Source organism: Nerophis ophidion, unplaced genomic scaffold, assembly GCF_033978795.1.
Source record: "Nerophis ophidion isolate RoL-2023_Sa unplaced genomic scaffold, RoL_Noph_v1.0 HiC_scaffold_97, whole genome shotgun sequence".
In the NCBI taxonomy this organism is placed as follows: Eukaryota; Metazoa; Chordata; class Actinopteri; order Syngnathiformes; family Syngnathidae; genus Nerophis; species Nerophis ophidion.
The window spans coordinates 243,555-256,344 of NW_026907019.1; the positions used below are offsets into that span (position 1 = coordinate 243,555).

Sequence of the window (12,790 nt, forward strand, 5' to 3'; positions counted from 1 at the left end):
CTCTACCTGTTGCAGCTAACCTCCACTAAAAATTAAAACAAAATGCTTCTGGCAATATTTTGGGGAGCATCCAAGTTAAATGCAGCTCAGAGTTGGCAACTTTGGGAGAGGAGCTTCTTTTTTGGTCAAAACCTTCTTTTTTGATGATGATGTAAAACTGGCCTATCTGTCAAAAATGAGTTTTGGGTTCAAGCACTTGGGGAGCTTGAACTTTGACAGTTCCCAGCTTGTCACTGAACATGCTGACTAATTCACTTTCACCTGAGATTGCCAATATGGATGTTATCTCAGATGTTGGACATATCAGCATATCAAAGGTCCTGGGTAGCTCAGTCGGCAGAGCATCAGACTTTTAATCTGAGGGTCCAGGGTTCAAGTCCCTGTTTAAGTGGCTGATGCTGACCTCCATACATTTCTCAAAAAATGTCCCTTTGCCCCCCTGCAGCAGTCCTTCGAATCTATATTTAATTTAAATAGTTTTCAACAATGATTGTTTTTTCTCTATTTAATTTGAAACACTGAAATTCAAAAACCTCCCTCACATCCACTTTAGTTCAGGTGGGAGAGCGTTAGTGTGATCATCTGAAGGTTTAACCACAATACCTTAAACACAAATAGTTAGACAGTGTATCTGTATGAAAAAGTTGTGGTTAATATTTTGCTGTAGGTGTGTTAGATGCACCTTCACCTCACACTGAGCTCAGCTTTATTACTCTCAGTTTCAAGTTATACAGTCCAAGACAAACCCCTAAGGCAACAAATTTGTGTTTGAAACAGCCCGATGGAAGGCTCAGTTAAAGACCGTTAAACCACGTAACGCTTGTCCAAATTAAAAATGGAGGAAATGTTTGTAACAACTGATACTAGGACTCCACCAGCAAGGCTGGCAGGCCAGGGAGACCATTTCAGTATTGTAAGAGCCACAGAAGGCTTATTAACAATAGCTACCATTTTAGAAGCACACATATTTATGCTGAAACCCAGGATCGATCCAGGGACCTTCAGATCGCCAGTGTGACTCTCTCCCAACTGAGCTATTTCAGCTATACAACATTTGCTTGGGTTTACTTATTCAAATGTAACCAAGGTCTGCCCTATTGGTGACTTTTGAGGGGTGGAAGGAGGTCTTTCCAAGGGGTCTCAAAGTCTAGTATCGGTCAGCAGAACAGGTACTTGAATCCCGGAAGCTCAAAAAGAATGTCTCACGCTCCATGACTGAGCATTTCAGGGTCTCTAAAAAATGTACCAAAATGCTTCTGAAGAATGTTTTACTACCGAGAATGTTATGATTACTGCAAACATTTGGCAGATTTTTCAGAAATGTTCAAAAGTTCTTAGCAGGCTAATAATTAAGTCTTCAAGTGTAGATGAAAAATGCTGAAAAGAAAAGCAGTTTAAGCGTCATGACCCGGAATTGAACCAGGGTTGCTGTGACCACAACACAGAGTACTAACCACCATACCATCACGGCTGTTCCTACTCATCTTGATTGATAATGTGTTTGCTCTCCTGATGTCTAATGTTAAACCATCTGCTCAAGCCACATTCTGTTTGAACGACATCATGGAAGAGAATCTCAATCAGTGTGCTAATACTTGATGTTCTGGGGAAATATTTAGGTTTTACTCCATTGTTGTGTAAAGAACAACTGCTAAGATGTAAAATAGTCACATTTATATTGTTGTGCTCACCTTTTTCCTCACCCACTTTATTCTGATTGAATGCCCCGAGTATAAGAACAGATACAACTACCAGTTATACATTCACAATAATAAAGAGAAAAAAAACACATTTTTCAGTTTGTAGATTTAGAAAAGCCAAAGCAAAGTAAACTCCCCCCAAAAATCACACAGAATATTGTTTCAGTTGAGTTAACAAACAACAGCACGCTGGCCAGGAGTTGAACCTAGAATCTTCTAGTCCGTAGTGAGACACATAATCCATTGCATCACTATCCCTACAGAAAGAAACATCTCACTGTAGGACAGGTTGTGTTTCGTAAATATCTTACGCCAAAACAACACACAGTTTACATCCTCAGGATGTAAGACATTATTTGGATTCTTATTTGAACCACGTCACACAGAAATGTAATGTATGAATGAGTGAGAATGAGGGAGGGACAGTTGTTGGGTTGGTGCACTAATTGTAAGTGTATCTTGTGTTGTTTAACTTGATTTAATTTAAAAAAAAAAAAGCGTAACAGGTGATCCTTCGAGCCGGATTTGAACCAGCGACCTAAGGATTTCAGCATGAGCAACTACAGTCCTCCGCTCTACCAACTGAGCTATCGAAGGTTGGGGTCAAACAATACTAATTCTGATTTTTGAGTCACATTATTATCAAGCAATTAATCATTCAAAGTTTACTTCTATAGCCCTAAATCACAAGTGTCTCAAAGGGCTGCACAAGCCACAATGACATCCTCGGCTCAGATCCCACATCAGGGCAAGAAAAAACTCAACCCAATGGGATGACAATGAGAAACCTTGTAGAGCAGTGGTCCCCAACCACCGGGCCGCGGCCACAGAATAAATTTGTATTTATTTATTTTTTAATCACAGTCAGATTTTTACTGCATGCCACTGGTAAGCGCACGGGTGAGAAGAGGTTTTAAAATGATTAGCTCCTGCTTACTTTTACCGCATGCCTTGATTAAGCGCAGGAGTGAGAAGAGGTTTTAAATTAATTAGCGCCCCGGCGCCTATTCAAGGAACTACGGTATATTATCACACAACTCTTATGCTTAAAGGCTGTTGCTATGGTTATTATCAAGTGTGCTGACATTATTTTTTCTTTGTCTGTGCAAAGCTGGCAATCCACAAGATTGCAAGCAAGTCTCTTATTAGTGTTTGTTTCCAGAACCGGCCTGCTGACTGCCAAGACCGAACATCGAGTACCGTGACGTAAACAGAACAGAGACAAGGTGATATCACGACTGTCAGCACATTTGCATTTATGTATAATTATATATTGTGTCTAGCTGGAGCTGTGAAGATGACCCCCTTCCCTCAGCGACAGCCTCAGTGATGTAACCAGGGACCTCCCAAATAAATAGAGGCAGCACGTGGGCTGGACTTTTAGAACGTAGTTTGGATCTGTAACTAGAGTACAGCCCAAAACACATCTCTCCTCAATTGAGCAAAATGTAACTCTGTCTGTGCATGATTTCTTCCTTCTCGTCTGTTTAATAGACGCATCAGTGTTTGAACCTGACACCACTATAATCTTTTTACTCTTTTCTACTCTTTTAGCACTCGACTTACCTTCATGACCTTCTCTCCCCTCTAGTCCTATCCATGTCCATACCTTCCTCATACATCAGCTCACTGTCCCCTTCCATCTCCTTTTAAGCAGCTACCAGAAATCCATAGCTGGATAATGGAGAGGTTTTGTGAAATAATAATACAAAAAAGAATCAGCTAAAAGCAAAAATAAAAATGAAATAAATCTCCTCTGTTCTGTCATCATTGTCCAAGTGACATTATATTGTCATCTTCCTCTTTATGCCATTTCCTCAAGGTGACAGAAAAACATGATACAACCTGCCTATCATGTGATTCTACCATGTTGGCAAAATACAAACACACAATATATTGACATATATAACACATAAAACATGGAATTAGAAGTGAACAGTACCCATCCCTACCAGCAAGTGTTGTTGTACTGGAAACTAATTTACAAACACAACTTCATCATACACAATACTCCACTATGGAATTGTTCTTATATTAAAATGAGAAACAAATCCATCTTTGAACAGCAATGGTTTGAAAAAGGCATTTGGTCACTGATGCAATTATTGACTGATAAAAATATTTTAATATTTCAAGATTTAATTAAGTATGACCTGCAAATAAGAAATATTACAACATTTAAATAGGCTTTTATTTAAAATATTCTAGTTACTGCATCTTTTTTAATTGTTTTCTATTTCTTCTTATTATTATTTTCTCTGAAACAAAAAAATACTTAAAAGTTTCCATTCTTTCTGAGATAAAATAGTTAATCTAAATTAAAAAAAAGGATGGAATTGACCACTTAAAATTATATTATGGATGTTATTTTGCAATTGAAGACAGCACTTGTTGGTTCTGTGATTGGGAAACAAAATAAACAGTTTATTTTAAGAATGTATGCAAAGTAAATCTCTGTGGGATGATGTACAATATTGGCTTTTGTCTGACACTCCAAACTTTGACTGATATTTATGTTGTTTTGGGGATGTTGAAAAAAGAAAAAAATACAGAAAAATGTTTAGAACACAATACTGGATTTATTTGATGTATCCACAAATGTAAGTTTGTAAAAACAAAATCCTTTCACAAAAACAAAAAAAAAATCTGCTATTTTCTCTCACTTGTATACTGCATAAAGGTCTGGGGACATACATATAAAACAATCACAACACAATCATTATAATACAGAGTAATAACGATAATGAATAAAATAGATTATAGAGACCCAACAAATGAATCATAAAGTTGTTAGAAAGTCAAAATGAAAGTCTTGACAGTTTATTTCAAATCCTGCAGTTTCATTTGCTGCTGCTGTTCTCACCAGCACACTTGTGTTTCTTACACTGCTACTTAGAAGACAATCTTTCACCACACACACTGCAACTCAACACTTTCTCTCCTGGGTGTCTTCTCATGTGTGCTAAAAGGTTTGATCGGTCACAAAAGCTTCTGTTGCAGATTGAACAAGAATGTGATTTTTCACCAGTGTGTGTTCTAGTGTGTACTTTCAAACTGTTACTTTGTACAAAACCTTTACTACAGATTGAACAGGAAAAAGGTTTTTCACCAGTGTGTGTTCTCATGTGTACTTTCAAATATTGATTTTGTGTAAAACCTTTACCACAGGTTGAACAGGGAAAAGGTTTTTCTCCAGTGTGCGTTCTCATGTGCACCTTCAAATATTGACTTTGTATAAAACCTTTACCACAGATTGAACAAGAAAACGTTTTTTCTCCAGTGTGTGTTCTCATGTGTACTTTCACATTATGACTTCGAACAAAACGTTTACCACAGACTGAACGGATAAAAGCTTTTTCACCAGTGTGTGTTCTCATGTGCACTTTCACATTGTGACTTCGAACAAAACGTTTACCACGGACTGAACAGATAAAAGGTTTTTCTCCAGTGTGTGTTCTCATGTGTCTTTTCAGATGACTATGGTTTTTAAATGTTTTGTGAGAGTGAGAACATGCGAAGTGAGTGTTGTCCGTGTGACATGTCTTATCATCTTTAGAGTCTTCATCATCAGTGTCAGGAGAGTGTGACGTTGTGTCCTCACTATCTGATAGTGGAGCTAAGAGCTTGTCTGCTTGTGATCCTCCACAGTGGTCTCCATCAGCTTCTGTTGTCATGTGTTGTGTTGAGCTGCTGCTTGGAGGCTCCCCCCCTCCCCTCTCCTCACTTTCACCTTTCACCTCATCATCTTCACTCTTCACAGGGACACCAGTCACTGGGAACTCCTCCAGTCCTTCAAGATGATCTCCCTCTTGAGTGATGCTGTGTTCCTCCTCTTCCTCTTTAATGTGGGGCGTCAGTGAGTCTTCCTCTTCCTTTTTACAGGGAAGGGTCTGTGTCAAAGAGGAAAAGGAGACGCCAGAGGGTCCGTGGCGCCTGGTCTTCCTCTTTGAAGGATCCTCCTTCACCATCCTGAAGCTACTCTCCTTTTTTTCAGGCAGACGTTGTTCTCCACAGACGTCTGCAGGACACACAATGACAAACATGCTTGAGAAATGTCCAGATTTGCTCAGTCACATGAGGCATTCAGTAAGTTTACATGTACTTAAAAAAAAAAGTGATTATATTAATTGGCCTGAAAACAAACACATTGCTCTTTACAACATTATTCACAGGAATAGAAGACCACTTTTTACGAGGGATGGGCAATATGGCCTAAAATCTAAATTGTGATAAATTCCCTTTAACCTGAATGCAGCTGGGATAGGCTCCAGCGCCCCCTGTGATGTTAATGTCACTTACTGATGTATAAACTTGGAGAAAAGATGAGGTTGTTTACAGTGTAAATCTGTATTCTGTATTGTTGTCTCAGCTATGATGCCATCTTGTGGTCGAGTTTGCTCACTGCGAGTACTGTGGGTTGAAAGTGTATTTCCTTTTGCTTCATGCCTTGAACCTGAAGTAATGTTTCGTCATTGATCTCACCAAGCAACGTTTGTATGTGAGACCGGGGATTTCCACTGGATGTGGAACGGCGCCCCCATAGGGACGGACTTGTTCCGTTTTTTGTTTTCAAGTCAATGTGTCAGTTTCCACCAGCTGGCTTCTATATTTAGTGGTCGACACAACAAAGCTGTAAAATTGAGCTAAAATCTGCTCGTGTGGGACAGGAAGTCATGTATGAACACAAAATAAATGATCCAGTTTACTTTCAAAGTATAACATTCTGTTTAAGGCGGATGGTATTTTACACTTTGAAAAGTCCTAATGGAGATGAAGTCAACTTGTCAAAAGGTTGTCAGACCTAATTTCACCTTCTTGACACAAATGGATGAAAACATTCTGATTCTAAAAGGCCCAAGATTAAAGAATCATAAAACAGGCATATCCTGGGCAGCTATACGGAGGTCTGTACTACAGCGTTGTATTAAAATGACTATTTCCATCTCCAACATGAAAACGAGTGTCGCTAACACAACTGCACACAGGAAATCATGTGGAGGAGAATTGCAAGTAGTCGAAACAAAGATTGTGAATGACTGACAAGAGGCCCACTTTGTTCATGTAAGTCTACTGTGGGATAAACAAAGTGAGACCTCTTAGTCCAGTTTAAAATCCACAGACCAAGAAGGAAACATATGGACAAAGCAACTTATTGATGAGGGCAAGAATGAAATCATTAGGTTTTTATTCATTTGTATCGGTACCAGCCTATGATTGCATGAATATTTTAAACCCTCTGGAATTCGTATTTAATGCTTTTTAACACCATTTAAGGCCTTAATTTAGGCAAAGTCCGTTCAATGATTTTTAATGCTTTTTAATGACGCACAGAAACCCTGCTAAAGCTCTTAAATTTAAACAAATGTGGACTGATCCATACAAAAATTCACGATAACATTACCAAGCATAATATCAATATAAGGTAATTACAGAAGTTTGATCGATATTTTGTATTATATATATATATATATATATATATATATATATATATATATATATATATATATATATATATATATATATATATATATATATATATATATATACATATATATATATATATATATATATATATATATATTGTTGAGTTTGTTATTGTTTACAAACTCAGTAAAAAGGAAGACTTTAAGGGCATAAACCTAATGATTTAATTCAGAGCCATATTTAAATATTCAATTGATATTCTAACACCAGCATCCTGTGTTTTTGTCTGATTATGATTGCCAACAAAAATGTAATCATTCAATTATCCTGATGACTTTAAATACCAGAATCCGCATTGGTATGACCGATACTGCTTCTGAAACTATTTGGTACTGGATCGATACCAACATTTGTATTATCAGCCAAAACTAAAGTATCAAACAACAAAAACAGTGATTATTACATTTGAACAAAAGAGAAGACTAAGTGATTATTACATTTTAACGGAAGTGTAGATAGAAACACGTTACATTAGAATGTTCCTAAATAAAAATATTCTTCATGGAATTATTGAGACATTTCTAGGATGTATTTATGATTTTTACGAGATTTTGATAGAATTTAATACAATCTAAGGCAACTGGACGGTTTCAGGTTCGATCCTAGTCACTGCCGTTGTGTCCTTGAGCAAGGTACTTTACCCACCTGCTCCCACACTGGTTTAAATGTAACTTAGATCATGGGTTTCACTATGTAAAGCACTCTGAGTCACTAGAGAAACGCGCTAAATAAATATACTTCATTTAAAAGGAAACCGCACTTTTGTAATTTGTTTTGCCTATCAAGAACACATAATTTTCTTTTTTATGCATTCTAAATAGTAATAAATGCAATCACAATCTGTTTACAATAGAGGCTATTAGAGTCGCACTATTCTGCCTAAAAATAACTTAAAAAGCATCCAAACACCTCCATTAAGGTTTTATGTACATGCAGTAGGTATATATGTCATTTAGTAACAGGTACATTTTTAAAAAGATGGATTATTTATGTATTTTTGCTTATTAGCGCATCACTTTCAAAAAAGCATCACTACATGTGCTTTTTTTTTTCAACATCACTGAATATTACACACTGCAGACTTCCTGAGAGCCAACAAACATAATAAAACATCACATACTGTACAATGTCTGCTGTCACTATGACGCAGACTGATAGACTCTTGTTATATTCCCGTTTAGATGAGGAAAGACTCATAATCGTCGCACGGTATGGGGGGTGAAGCCAAGCCTCTTTTCGGGCCTAAATTGGCTGTCAAAGGGAATCAACTTGTCAGAGTACGTCCTTATCCTTCTACTACCCAGGTGAGAGGCCACTTATAATAACAACATCACTAATACTTGGTTGGTATTCAAGCCACAAAATGCAAATGGAGTATTGTTGGCGCTTTTTGGATGGTTATAGAGGACCTCTCATTGGCTCCATTGCAAGTGGACTTTTATTTACATTTATGAGTTACAATGTGATTTAAAAATATATATATCAATAGTCATGTATTTCATAATGATTGTGAAGGATAGAAAAAATTCCCCCAAAAAGTGCAGTTGTCCTCCAAATTCAAACGATTAGATTTAAAGGCCTACAGAAATGAGATTTTATTCAAACGGGGATAGCAGGTCCATTCTATGTGTCATACTTGATCATTTCGCGATATTGCCACATTTTTGCTGAAAGGATTTAGTAGAGAACATCCACGATAAAGTTCGCAACTTTTGGTCGCTAACAGAAAAGCCCTGCCTTTACAGGAAGTTGCAGACGATGACGTCACCCGTGTGATGGCTCCTCACATATTCACATTGTTTTTAATGGGAGCCTCCAACAAAAACAGCTATTCGGACCGAGAAAACGACAATTTCCCCATTAATTTGAGCGCGGATGAAAGATTCGTGTTTGAGGATATTGATAGCGACGGACTAGAAAAAAAAAAACGCGATTGCATTTGGATGGATTCCGATGTTTTTAGACATATTTACTAAGATAATTCTGGGAAATCCCTTATCTTTCTATTGTGTTGCTAGTGTTTTAGTGCGTTAAATAGTACCTGATAGTCGGAGGTGTGTCTCCACGGGTGTCTTGACGCGCAGTGTCTCAGGGGAGTCGACGGCAGCTTTATGGATGGCACAAGCTCAGCTTTTCTCCGGTAAGAAGCGACGTTTGAACCACAATTTTGTCACCGAAACCTGCTGGTTGACATTCTGTCGTGATTCATGTTCGCTTGACCGCGCTCTGATCCATAGGAAAGTTTCACCTCCAGGAATTTTAAACAAGGAATCACCATGTGTTTGTGTGGCTAAAGGCTAAAGCTTCCCAACTCCATCTTTCTACTTTGACTCCTGCAATATTAATTGAACAAATTGCAAAAGATTCAGCAACACAGATCTCCAAAATATTGTGTAATCATGCCGTTAAAGCAGACGACTTTTAGCTGTGTGTGTGTGCAGCGCTCATACTTCCTAAAAACCCGTGACGTCTTGCGTACACGTCATCATTACACAACGTTTTTAAGATGAAACTCCCTAGAAATGTAAAATTTCAATTTATTAAACTAAAGCGGCCGTATTGACATGTGTTGCAATGTTAATATTTCATCATTGATATATAAACTATCAGACTGCATGGTGGGTAGTAGTGGCTTTCAGTAGGCCTTTAGGAACCAGTACTAAAAAAAAAAAAATGGTACTTGGTATACAGCTCTTATCTTCATCACTAAACCTTTGAAATATGCTGACATATGTGCTGCTAAGGTAAATAAACAGTAGCCATATTGAATGTTTGCCTTCATTTGACCACGTGAGGTAAGGAGGACGGCCTCTAGGTCACATGGTTACACCCCAGCAATTACACTGTTGATGATTGATGAGCATTCATTTTTAAATGGTGGTGTTAAAAAGCAAATATATCTCCATCTTTAGTGATAAATGTGTCCCCCGGATGAACATGTGTCACAAACATTGTATTAGATGATATGTGGATGTTGTGCTTACTTGGACTGTGATGAAGCTGTGAGGACTCAGGTGGTTTGTCTTCATGCTCTTCAGTCTTCACAGAGACAACAGTCAGTGGAAACTTGCTGACATCAGCCTCCTCCTGCCCTACAGGACACTCTCCCTCCTGACTGATCCACACTTCCTCCTCTTCCTCTTTAATGTGGGGGGGCTGTGGATCCTCCTGCTGCTGAAGGGGACGTTCTTCTTGACGAGCGTTCATCTGTTGGACGTCCGCAAGACAACACAAACAAACTTCAGCTATGATGTGTCAAATATTTTTTAATCTATCAAATATAATATTTTCCAAGTGAACTGACTCCACTCTGTGGTGATGTTCTTCTACACATGGAATAATCATCAGTTATTGATTATTATGAATTGTGTCATTTATCAAAAAGTAACAACTTATAGAAAACCTCCTGCTGGGATTTTAATACCGTCATGACTGCATGAAGTCAGTCTGCACGTATAAAAGTGTCATTGTGCTGCAGCATCAAGTGACGCCAACTGGCTCCTCCCACTACCAACCTACCAGCCAACCTTGACGTGCACCTCCAAAATAGTCCCACCTCACGTCAACGGTGACCAGGACTACAGAGCTGTGGTCGGTTGGCTTTACTTTTACGCACAATATCCTCTCCTTGTTCTCCATTACCTCCCTGCTTGGCACTCAGCATCAAGGGTTGGAATTGGGGGTTAAATCACCAAAAATGATTCCCGGGCGCAGCACTGCTGCTGCCCACTGCTCCCCTCACCTCCCAGGGGGTGATCAAGGGGATGGGTCAAATGCAGAGGACACATTTCACCACACCTAGTGTGTGTGTGACAATCATTGCTACTTTAACTTTCTTCTGCGAAAGCAACATTTTTAACCCAACAGAAAACAAACAGAAGTGCAGCGAAGCACTTGGAACAAGTGCCAGTGAGTATGTATATATATATATACACACACATATATATATATATATATATATATATATACAAATTCATAAATGTAAACAAATATTTTGAATATTTGGGTACCTCATGTTTTGACTAAATACAAAATATTGATGCAAATTCATTTTGTGTGCAGTATATTAAAGCTATTTTTAATATTTAACATTTATTTAATTAAACATTTATTTTAGTCCGACTGAATAAGCATTAATCGCTTACAATTGTGCAAATAGTGTATTCATAATAACAAACATCAGTTGATTTAATTTCCATGATATGTCCACCCAATGCAGCTGAGATAGGCTCCAACTCCCCCCCCGCAACACCAAATAGGGACAAGCGGTAGAAAATGGATGGATGGATGTTATCAAGGTAATAGAAGTGCGTGCAAACATCATTTGTATTTATTGCTAATAAAGTTGACACCAACATAAAGCAGACCACTGCAATAATACATTATATTACACTGTCATTACAATAACAATAATATTTTTTTTCATCCTGTAAAGCATCTTTGAGTACACTGAAAAGCGCTATACCAAATAAAATGTATTATTATTATTATTATTATTATTATACCATGTGACTTATTCCAGACTTAAATTACAAGACGTTTGTTTCTTTCTAATAACAAATATTCAATGATGTTAAGCGTGACTGTAATATACAACAAAAAAAAAACAGTTAAAGTATTAAATAAGTCAATATATTTCTCACGGAGAACATATAAAATACACTCCTCAAAAAAAAAACGCTCGCATTTGCTACAAAGGCCTGCTAGCGGGCTAAAGCTAGCACGTTAGCTTCGAACAACATATGAGGTAAATAAGATAAATAATATGAAAATATATCATGTATATTACCTCATAAGCCGCGTGTACAAGAGAGGAGTGGAATATATTCTTCCTATTGTTACACCAGCAACTCTTTTTTGTCTTCTGTGGCCGGGCGAAGGAAGTGTGCACCACTCACTATTGTCCCAGTGAAACACGTGTTTGAAGGAAGTGTGCACCACTCACTATTGTCCCAGTGAAACACGTGTTTGAAGGAAGTGTGCGCCACTCACTATTGTCCCAGTGAAACACGTGTTTGAAGGAAGTGTGCACCACTCACTATTGTCCCAGTGAAACACGTGTTTGAAGGAAGTGTGCACCACTCACTATTGTCCCAGTGAAACACGTGTTTGAAGGAAGTGTGCACCACTCACTATTGTCCCAGTGAAACACGTGTTTGAAGGAAGTGTGCACCACTCACTATTGTCCCAGTGAAACACGTGTTTGAAGGAAGTGTGCACCACTCACTATTGTCCCAGTGAAACACGTGTTTGAAGGAAGTGTGCGCCACTCACTATTGTCCCAGTGAAACACGTGTTTGAAGGAAGTGTGCACCACTCACTATTGTCCCAGTGAAACACGTGTTTGAAGGAAGTGTGCACCACTCACTATTGTCCCAGTGAAACACGTGTTTGAAGGAAGTGTGCGCCACTCACTATTGTCCCAGTGAAACACGTGTTTGAAGGAAGTGTGCACCACTCACTATTGTCCCAGTGAAACACGTGTTTGAAGGAAGTGTGCACCACTCACTATTGTCCAAGTGAAACGCGTGTTTGGCCAACATTTGTTCCGCGGTTGAGAACACTTCGATGACGTCACACAGGAGGAAGAACAAAACAAGATGGCG

General features: G+C 38.3%; 1 protein-coding gene and 2 non-coding genes across 4 annotated transcripts; 1 reads left to right on the forward strand and 2 right to left on the reverse strand.

Moving 5' to 3' along the window:
* Window positions 1-318: 318 nt before the first annotated feature.
* On the forward strand, window positions 319-391 carry trnak-uuu (transfer RNA lysine (anticodon UUU)). The gene has a single exon. It is a non-coding gene; the product is annotated as a tRNA-Lys (tRNA).
* Window positions 392-2,210: 1,819 nt separating this feature from the next.
* Window positions 2,211-2,297, reverse strand: trnay-gua (transfer RNA tyrosine (anticodon GUA)). Its single transcript is given in 2 exon segments — window positions 2,211-2,246; window positions 2,261-2,297. It is a non-coding gene; the product is annotated as a tRNA-Tyr (tRNA).
* A 2,055-nt stretch (window positions 2,298-4,352) lies between these two features.
* Window positions 4,353-12,123, reverse strand: LOC133547409 (zinc finger protein 391-like). 2 transcript variants are annotated; one of them, XM_061893091.1, is made up of 3 exons: window positions 11,974-12,123; window positions 10,169-10,391; window positions 4,353-5,718 (listed from the first exon to the last, which is right to left on the reverse strand). In XM_061893091.1, exons 2-3 carry the CDS (start codon window positions 10,389-10,391, stop codon window positions 4,589-4,591), a joined length of 1,353 nt encoding a protein of 450 aa, XP_061749075.1. In that variant the 5' UTR covers window positions 11,974-12,123; the 3' UTR covers window positions 4,353-4,588. The 2 variants fall into 2 exon arrangements, with proteins under 2 accessions (XP_061749075.1, XP_061749076.1); XM_061893092.1 differs by lacking the exon at window positions 4,353-5,718 and adding an exon at window positions 9,266-9,364.
* Between the last annotated feature and the right edge of the window lie 667 nt (window positions 12,124-12,790).